General features: G+C 56.3%; 1 protein-coding gene across 3 annotated transcripts in view; it reads left to right on the plus strand.

Annotated features, from left to right (window-relative positions):
- GALNT6 (polypeptide N-acetylgalactosaminyltransferase 6) overlaps positions 1 to 8,649 on the plus strand; it is a 21,128-nt gene that overhangs the window by 9,812 nt on the left and 2,667 nt on the right. For all 3 annotated transcript variants that reach the window (XM_021379178.1, XM_021379177.1, XM_021379179.1), the window contains exons 2-9: positions 492 to 1,049; positions 2,117 to 2,289; positions 3,551 to 3,700; positions 3,822 to 4,056; positions 6,163 to 6,280; positions 6,372 to 6,572; positions 7,403 to 7,534; positions 8,512 to 8,613. In XM_021379178.1, coding sequence (XP_021234853.1) covers positions 562 to 1,049; positions 2,117 to 2,289; positions 3,551 to 3,700; positions 3,822 to 4,056; positions 6,163 to 6,280; positions 6,372 to 6,572; positions 7,403 to 7,534; positions 8,512 to 8,613 — 1,599 coding nt within the window. In that variant the 5' untranslated portion in view covers positions 492 to 561. The remainder of the gene's footprint in view (positions 1 to 491; positions 1,050 to 2,116; positions 2,290 to 3,550; positions 3,701 to 3,821; positions 4,057 to 6,162; positions 6,281 to 6,371; positions 6,573 to 7,402; positions 7,535 to 8,511; positions 8,614 to 8,649) is intronic.

Consider the following 8,649-nt stretch of genomic DNA (forward strand, 5'->3'; position numbering starts at 1 on the left):
GTGGAGCTTCTCCATGCACCAGTGGCAGCGGCTCACAAAGAGCAGCAGGGAGGAATGGTCGGCGGATGGGGCAGAGCCCCGGGTACTGGGGTTGCTGCTCCCAGACAACACAGCCCCGAGCAGTCTGCACACATCCTCCTTCCCAGGCAGGAGAAGGGCCCGAGGGAAGGCTCTGTCCGTGCATCCCAAATGTTGGAGTAAACTTTTTTTTGCTTTGTTTTAGCTTTGTCGCACGCCGCATTGCTCCTTTGCTGCATGCAGAGCTTGCAGGGGGGACTGCTGGGGCTGATGGTTTGCATCTTGCAGCCTCCTTCCAACCTCGCTCTTCTTCGTGCTGTTTCAGTGCAGGTTTGCAGGGTGCAGGTGATGAGAAGAGCTCTGGGAGAGGCTCTGCTCTCCGACAGCGCTGGGCTGCTCCGCTGCCCTGCGCAGAGCACGCTTCGCAGGTTGCGTGCAGGGTGAATTAACCCGTGTGTGTTCCTCCCCTCCAGGGTAACAGAGCCATGAAGCCCCCGCGGACCCCCCGACCCTGAGCCTTGCACCGCAGCACCTGCCGACACCATGAGGCTGCTCCGCCGCCGCTACAGCCCGCTGAAGGTGGCCCTGGTGGGCGCCGTCTTCCTCCTCTTCCTCTTCATCCTACAGCGGGATGTCGGGGATGGCAACCCCCGCGAGGAGCCCTGGCTGAAGAACATCGTCGATGGGAAGGACCAGGTCATCGACCTGATGCTGGGCGCCGTGCACAACCTCCGCGACTCCATGCCCAAGCTGCAGATCAGGGCCCCGGTGCCCCCGGAGGAGCCGCCCCGCAGCGCCCGCTCCTGTCCCCCCGGTTTCTACACGGCAGCGGAGCTGCGCCCACTGCTGGAGCGACCCCCCCAGGACCCCTCCGGCCCCGGGGCTGATGGCAAAGCCTTCAAGAAGGAGCAGTGGACGGCGGAGGAGAGCAAGGAGAAGGAGCGGGGCTACGAGAAGCACTGCTTCAACGCCTTCGCCAGCGACCGCATCTCCCTGCAGCGTGCACTGGGACCCGACAGCCGCCCGCCGGAGTAAGAGCCCCCTCCTCCCAAACATGTGCCGGCCTCCGCGGCTCCGTCCAGGGCAGAGTTAAGGGGAAATCAAAGCAGAGTTTGGCCTGCAGCTGCCCGGTGCAGGAGCTCCATGCACTCTACATGCAGCAGCCTGGTGCAGGAGCTTCATGCGCTCCCCTCCCCATGCAGCTGCCCATTGCATGAGCTCCATGACTTTGCTCTGCAGCTGCCCATTGCATGAGCTCCATGCCCTCGCTCTGCAGCATCATATTGCAGGAGCTCCATGCACTCTCCGTGCAGCAGCGCAGCACGGGAGCTCCGTGTCCTCATTCTGCAGCAGCCCGTTGCAGGAGCTCCATGCACCACCACATGCATCAGCCCAGCTAAGAGGCAGCAAACAACGTTTTTGGGCCTGGCACCTTGGGAATACCAAATTTCCCCCCAGTTTCTGTCTGCTTTATGCTTGATTTTCAATTGCAGCGAGTGAAACGGTGCAGCAGCTCTTTGTGTACCTGCTCCTGGCTCCAGCATCTCCCTCCTGCTCCTCCCTCCCCTTCTTTCTTCCAGCCCAGCCCTAAGCTGACTTTTTCTTTTCTTAGCGGAGTGGAACAGCCCCAGGCAGGGGGCGAAGGAAGCGGCCTCAGCACCGCCCGCCCGGATTAGAGCGTGCCCCCAGCCCCTGCCTGGTCGGGGGTGGGTTTGGGGGGGGGCTCCTGGAGAAAAAAGCTCTGAATAGGAGGGAGAAGCCGCGCCGGCTGGCGATTATCCGTGCCTAGCAGGTGTAGCGGTCACAATGGGGGAACACCGGGTCAGGGTGGGATGGGAATGTCATTCACTGGACCGGAGGCGACGGGGGCAAGGGGAGGGGGAGAGAAGAGGTAAACCCAATGGAAATCAAAGAGGCAGAGCTGCGGGGGCTGCCGGTGCCTCTGCCCCGCCATGCAGAACGCCACGGTGGGGGATTGACGGCGTTTTGTTCCGGCACGCCAACCCCGCTGCTTCTTCACGCCCGGTGCATACCCGCGATAAATTCTGCTTTTTCTTCCCTTTATTTATTTATTTATTTTTTATCCTCCCTCCCCTAGGTGCATCGACCAGAAGTTCAAGCGCTGCCCGCCCCTCCCCACCACCAGCGTCGTCATCGTGTTCCACAACGAAGCGTGGTCGACGCTGCTGCGCACGGTGTACAGTGTCCTGCACGCCTCGCCCGCCGCGCTGCTCAGGGAGATCATCCTCGTGGACGACGCCAGCACGGATGGTGCGTGGGGCTGTTACGGGGCTGCAGGATGAGGGGACGGGGAGCAAAACGCTCCTGGGCTTTCCTGAGTTGTTTCCTCCTGCCCTGAGCGTTGCTGGGCTTTTTCTCATTCCATCTGGATAAAGCTCGGGTGCTCGTCCCATGTCCTGCATGCACCTCGTTACACGGCTCGCTCGCTAATGAGTTCCGCCCAAAGCAAACGAATGATACGGTGAGGTGTCGGGGGAGGAGCAGACTTTACCCTGGTGCTCTGCTTCCGCCTGCTGCAGCTCCCAGGATGCATAGAGCCGTGTGCCGCTGCACCTGGAAACAAGGGGATTTCTGCACCCGAAGCATCTCCTGGGGCAGAGCGATGCGTTGCTCAGCAGGCAGCATCCCTGGGGGAGGTGCGCCGGTGCTTTCTCATGCAGCACCCTGCTCTCTGCTGGGTTTTCTGCCCTGAGCACTGCCCGTCCCTGCACACTCGTGGTGTGGGGTGACCTGGGTGGCAGTTCCCATTCCGCCCCAGCGAGCTCCGGGCCAAGAGGTTGTGGCCTGGCTGCATGCAGGCATGGGCAGGGCAGGAGATGCTGGGAGAAGTCCTTGGGAAAGCCAAGCACGGAGCTGGGTTGCTTGGGTTAGGGCCTGCCCATGAGCTTTGTGATGGGGACATGGGTTGGGTGCCCCTGAGACTTCGGGTCTCTTCCAATGTGTCCAGCTCTCTGCTGAACGCTTTGGGTATCCCCTCCATGGCTTTTGGTTTGGTGGATCTGCTCCAAACCCGAGCCCAGGACAACCCTCCCCATCCATCCCTTGCTGACGAAATTATGCACGGTCCTGGTGGCACCTTAACCACAGAGCCAAGGGGCCTTGTCCCCTCATCCCTCCTTGGTGGGGGCAAAACGCCAGTGACGTTGCAAACTTAATTTAGTGGTCATGGTGAGGTTGGGTTGGTGGTTGGACCGGATGATCTTAGAGGTCTTTTCCAACCTTTATGATTCTATTTAGGAATATGATTTAGTGGCCCCAGTGGAGATGGGCTGATGTTTGGACTGGATGATTTTAAAGGTCTTTTCCTACCTCAGTGATTCTTTTCTTAGCAATCAAAAACCTTTCCGGCTTGGGGAATTGAGAGGCCTTGTGTCACCCCCACCTTGTTGCAGGGTGCAAGTGGGATCGGGGAAGCCCCTTCCCTCCCTGCGGGGACTCTGTTGTGCTGATGGGTGCGAGGAGCAGGGGCTGAGCTCACCCTGAGGATGTCCTCCCTTCCCCGCTCCCCCAGAATATCTGAAGGACAAGCTGGACCGCTACGTGAAGCAGCTGCAGATTGTGCGGGTGGTGCGGCAGACGGAGAGGAAGGGGCTGATCACGGCCCGGCTGCTGGGAGCCAGCGTGGCAAGTGGCGAGGTGCTCACCTTCCTGGATGCACACTGTGAGTGTCCCCCTCCCCGCTGCCCTCTGGGTGCTCCCAGAGCCGGGATGCAGCCCCCAGTCCTGGTGCATCCCTCTAAGGCAGTGCTGGTGAGGTCAGTTCACCCTTCCCCGTGCCCCAGGTGAGTGCTTCCATGGGTGGCTGGAGCCCCTCCTGTCCCGCATCGCCGAGGAGCCCACAGCCGTTGTCAGCCCTGACATCACCACCATCGACCTCAACACCTTTGAGTTCTCCAAGCCGGTGCAGTACGGCAAGCAGCACAGCCGGGGCAACTTCGACTGGAGTCTCACCTTTGGCTGGGAGGTCGTGCCGCCCCGTGAGAGGCAGCGGAGGAAGGATGAGACTGTCCCCATCAAGTAAGCCTGAGCACAGGGTGTTCCATCCTCCCCATGCCAACGTAGAGCCCTACATTTGAGGAGGAACAACCACACGTATCAGTGCAGGTCAGGCGCTGAGCTGCTGGAAAGGAGCTCTGCGGAGAAGGCCCTTGGGTCCTGGTTGGCTAACAGAGTGACCATGAGCAAGCAGTGTACCCTGGTGGCCAAGATGGCTAATGGTGTCCTGGTTGACCAAGAGTTGACCAACAGAGTGACTGTGAGCTAGCAGTGTGCCCCAGAGGCCAAGAACACCAGTGGTGTCCTGGTTGACCAATGGTTGGCCAACAATTGGCCAATGGTTGACCAAAAGCTGACCACAAGCCAGCAGTGTGCCCTGGTGGACAAGAAGGTCAATGGGTCCCTGGGGGGCACTGCACAGAACATGGCCAGCAAGGTGAGGAAGGTGTTCCCCACTCTGCTCTGCACTGGGGAAGCCCCATATGGAGAACTGGGCCCAGTGCTGGTTCCCCAGTTCAGGGTAGACTGGGAGAGCCCCCCCTGGAGGGCGCAGAGATGGTGGGGGCCTGGAGCTGGGGTTTTTCTTGCTGCTTTGTGACATTGTACATTCCCAGCACGGCTTCCCCATGGGTGCTGGGGGCAGGAGCTCTCTGGCAGCTGATGCTCGGGCAGAAGGGAAACCTCAGTGTGGGTTCGGTGAATGTACAGACACAAATGTGACTTTGAAGGAAAGCGCTTCTCAGTTGCCTCCGGCTCCAGCTACATCTCAGTTCCTGCAAAGTCTCTCATTAAGGGATTAATTGCTGCCCTTTCTCTCCTTGCACTTAGAGCCCGCTACCTGGGCGTGGGGTGGTACTGAGCTGGCAGAGCAGCGAGCAGGATGCTGCCTGTGGGTTGGGCTGCACTGATTTTCTTCTTTTCTTCCCCTCCAACCCAATTTTGCAAGCAGAGAAGCCCCCAGCACCAAAGCACGCTGCCTTGTTTGCAGGCTACAGCAGGTGAGCACAGCTGCAGAGCTCCCTGCTCCCAGTGGGGTTATGCAGCAAAAACAAACCCTTTGCTGGGTGTGCTGGGGCTGTTTGCAGCAGATTTGCAGCATTGGCTGCATGCAGCTACCTGAGCCCCCAGTGAGCAGACAGGGACACCACTGGATGCAGGAAGGATGCCCAAGGGCTTGGTTTAAGCCCCCAGAGTCAGTTGGTTCTTCATCCCGCGGTTGCTCCATGCAGCTGATGGTGACGCTGTGAAAACACCGATGGTGCCACGGAGCTGTGTGTTGCAGGAGGTGATGGAAAGCATCTAGAAAAATGGGCTTTCTCCTAGGAAAAGAAAAATTAAAAATTAGTAATAATAATAATAATATAACTGCCCACTGACAGCCTTGGCTCTGGGATCCCCACGTCCCCACAAAGGCAATGGGGTTCTTCCAGCTGCTGAGTCCCATGTCCCCACAGGGACACCCGACACCGTGTTTGGCCGCGGCCGCATCCTGTCCAGCGGGACCGGCTTTGTGCAGGGGTCACCCGGGAGACGTCCGGGCCCCAATAAAGGTCCCTTTCTCCGTGAGCCGGCGCGTTGGCTCCCGGCAGCGTCTCATCTCTCTCCGCTCCTCTCGGCAGGAACGCGGCTGCTCAGCGAGCTCCTTTTTGTCTTTCTTTCCTTCCTCCCCCCCGAACCTTGAATAAAAGCAAGTTTCTGTTCCAGCCTTCCTCTTCTAAAGATCAGATGGAACAGATTAGAAAAGCCAGAGGAGTGAATAGGGTGCCCGGTCACCGAGCTAATCTCTGCCTTTCTTTGCTGCGATAGGTTTTCCGTAATCAAATCCACCGCGCTTTGCTCTGGATCCCGAGGCAACAGAGTGAGGCCCCTCGCTGCCACGCTGCCCCGCGTTCCTGCTGTCCCCTCCCGGCAGCGGCTCTGTCCCTGTAGTGTCCCCTCTGCTATGGCCATGGGAGCATGAGGGGCTGCATCTGGGGCCACATCTGGGGCTGGCACGCAGCTGGTTGAGGGGGTGCTGCTGCCCAGTGCCACCCTCTGTGATGTCCCCGAAATTCAGATCTGTGTTGTGGTGTTTTCTTAACCCGTTCTGCAGATGGAACAGCCTCGTGTTTTCTCCCTCTCCTGCAGGTCCCCGACCTTCGCCGGTGGCCTCTTTGCCATCTCCAGGTCATACTTCGAGCACATCGGTTCCTACGATGACCAGATGGAGATCTGGGGGGGAGAGAATGTGGAAATGTCTTTCAGGGTGAGCCCAAAGGGGGTACCATGTTCAGGGCACGGCTTCGGGGACGTCCTTTATCCCAGGGCTGCTCAGCCCCCTTGTCTTGTCCCCACAGGTCTGGCAGTGCGGGGGTCAGCTGGAGATCATCCCCTGCTCTGTCGTGGGCCACGTCTTCCGCTCCAAGAGCCCCCACACCTTCCCCAAGGGCACGCAGGTCATCTCCAGGAACCAGGTCCGCTTGGCTGAGGTCTGGATGGACGACTACAAGGAGATCTTCTACCGGAGGAACCAACAGGCTGCACAGATGGCCAGAGAGGTACCGGCACGCCGGCGGCGGTCTCACTGTCATAGAGTCCTAGGATGGCTCGGGTTGGAGGGAACCCTAAAGAGTGTAGAATTGTAGGATGGTTGGGTTGGAAGTGTCCTGAAAGATCACAGAACCATAGGATGGTTGGGTTGGAAGGGTCCTTAGCAGTCACAAAGCCCTGGGATGATTGGACTGGGAGGGACCTTGAAGATCACGGAACCATAGGATGGTTGTTTTGGAAGGGTCCTTAACAATCATGGAACCATAGAATGTTGGAATGGTTGGGATGGAAGAGTCCTTAAAGATCACAGAACCATTGGATGGTTGGGTTAGAAGGATCCTGAAAGATCACAGAGCCATAGGATGGTTGGGATGGAAGGGTCCTTAAAGATCACAGAACCATTGGATAGTTGTTTTGGAAGGGTCCTTAACAATCATAGAACCGTAGAATGTTGGAATGGTTGGGTTGGAAGGGTCCTTAAAGCCCACCCAGCTCCAGCCCCTGCCATGGGGTCCTGGGTTCTGAGCTCCTGCCCGGAATTCGGGTCTGATCAGAGGGAAGTGCGAAAGCTCTGCAGACTCAGCTTGGAGCTGGGAAATCAAACACAGGTGGGAAAACATAGCCCAAGAAAATAAATCCTTTGGGCCATAACGCTTTCTGGCCACTTTTTTTTTTTTTGCAACCCCAAAGCGTTTTGCCACAGCTCAGCTTTGCTCCGGTGCCCGCTGGGGTCCTGCAGTGGGTGGGAGGACGGAGCTCTCGGCCTCGGGGGGACATGGGGGGGTTTCCTGCTGGCTCCAGAGATCGGTTTAATTTTCTCACGTGACTTTGCCGATAGAAGACGTATGGTGACATTACAGAACGGCGCAGGCTGAGGGAGCGGCTGCACTGCAAGAACTTCACCTGGTACCTGCAGAACATCTACCCCGAGATGTTCGTCCCCGACCTCAACCCGACCTTCTACGGAGCAGTAAGTGCAGGAACGCAGCCGCGTCCTCGGGAGGGCTTTGCTTTCAGGAAAAAAAAAAAAAAAACCTTCTTGCTTCAGCTGGGAGCTGGAATCCAGCTGAGCTGGTTCGGGGGCCCCGGGGGATGGTGCCTGGCTTCAGCCGGGGGGGAAGAGCGGAGCGCGTCCCGGAGCTCGGTGCCGTCGCTGCGGGCACGGAGGGGCACGCAGCCCCGAGCTGCGCAGTGCGGACGGGCGGGCGCTGGAGCCCGAGCTCCCGGGGCGGTGGCGGAGTCACCGTGCGGTGACGTGTCCCCGACGGCTCAGCACCGCCTCTCCATCCGCTTCTGGTTTTCTCTGTTTTTATTTCCTGAACCTTTGCTCGTCTCTCATCGCCGGGGGGAGGCGTTGGCGCGGGCGTTTCCCCCCCCTCCCCCCCCCATGTCCTGGAAAGGACAGGGACCCGGACCCGGAGCCTGGCGCTGACCCAACGCCGCGGGGCTGAGCTCTGTCATCCAACCCGGATCAGATTTCGCCCATTTTTTAATTGTTTTTAATTTTTTTAATATATTTAAATAATAAAATTAAAAAAATAAAAAGTTAATTAAAAAATTAAAAATATTAAATATATATAAAAATAAATATATATATATGTTTAAGTTTTTTTTACTTTTTAATCTTTTTTTTTAAATTTTATTTATTTATTGTATTTTTGTATTTTTTTTTAATTTTAATTTTAAAAAATTTTAAAACTTTATTTTTTAATTTTATATTTTTTAATTTTATATTTTTTATTTTTGCTTTTAATTTTAATTATTTATTTTTAAAAATATTTTATTTTTTTTAAAAAGATACATTTTAAAATTTTTTAAAGTTTTTTAAATTTTTGGTTTTCTATTTTTTTTTAATTTTTTAATTTTATTTTTATATGGTTTTTAATTTTTTAAACTTTTTAAAATTTTTTTGTTTAAAAAAAAGTTATTTTTTTTTTTTCCCTGCAGATTAAAAACGAGGGCACCAACAGCTGCCTGGACGTCGGGGAGAACAACCATGGGGGGAAACCACTCATCATGTACCCGTGCCACGGGATGGGGGGCAACCAGGTGGGCACACTCCCCCTCCCACAGGCCCCCCCCCCC

Source organism: Numida meleagris, chromosome 32 (genome assembly GCF_002078875.1).
Source record: "Numida meleagris isolate 19003 breed g44 Domestic line chromosome 32, NumMel1.0, whole genome shotgun sequence".
NCBI classification, from domain to species: Eukaryota; Metazoa; Chordata; class Aves; order Galliformes; family Numididae; genus Numida; species Numida meleagris.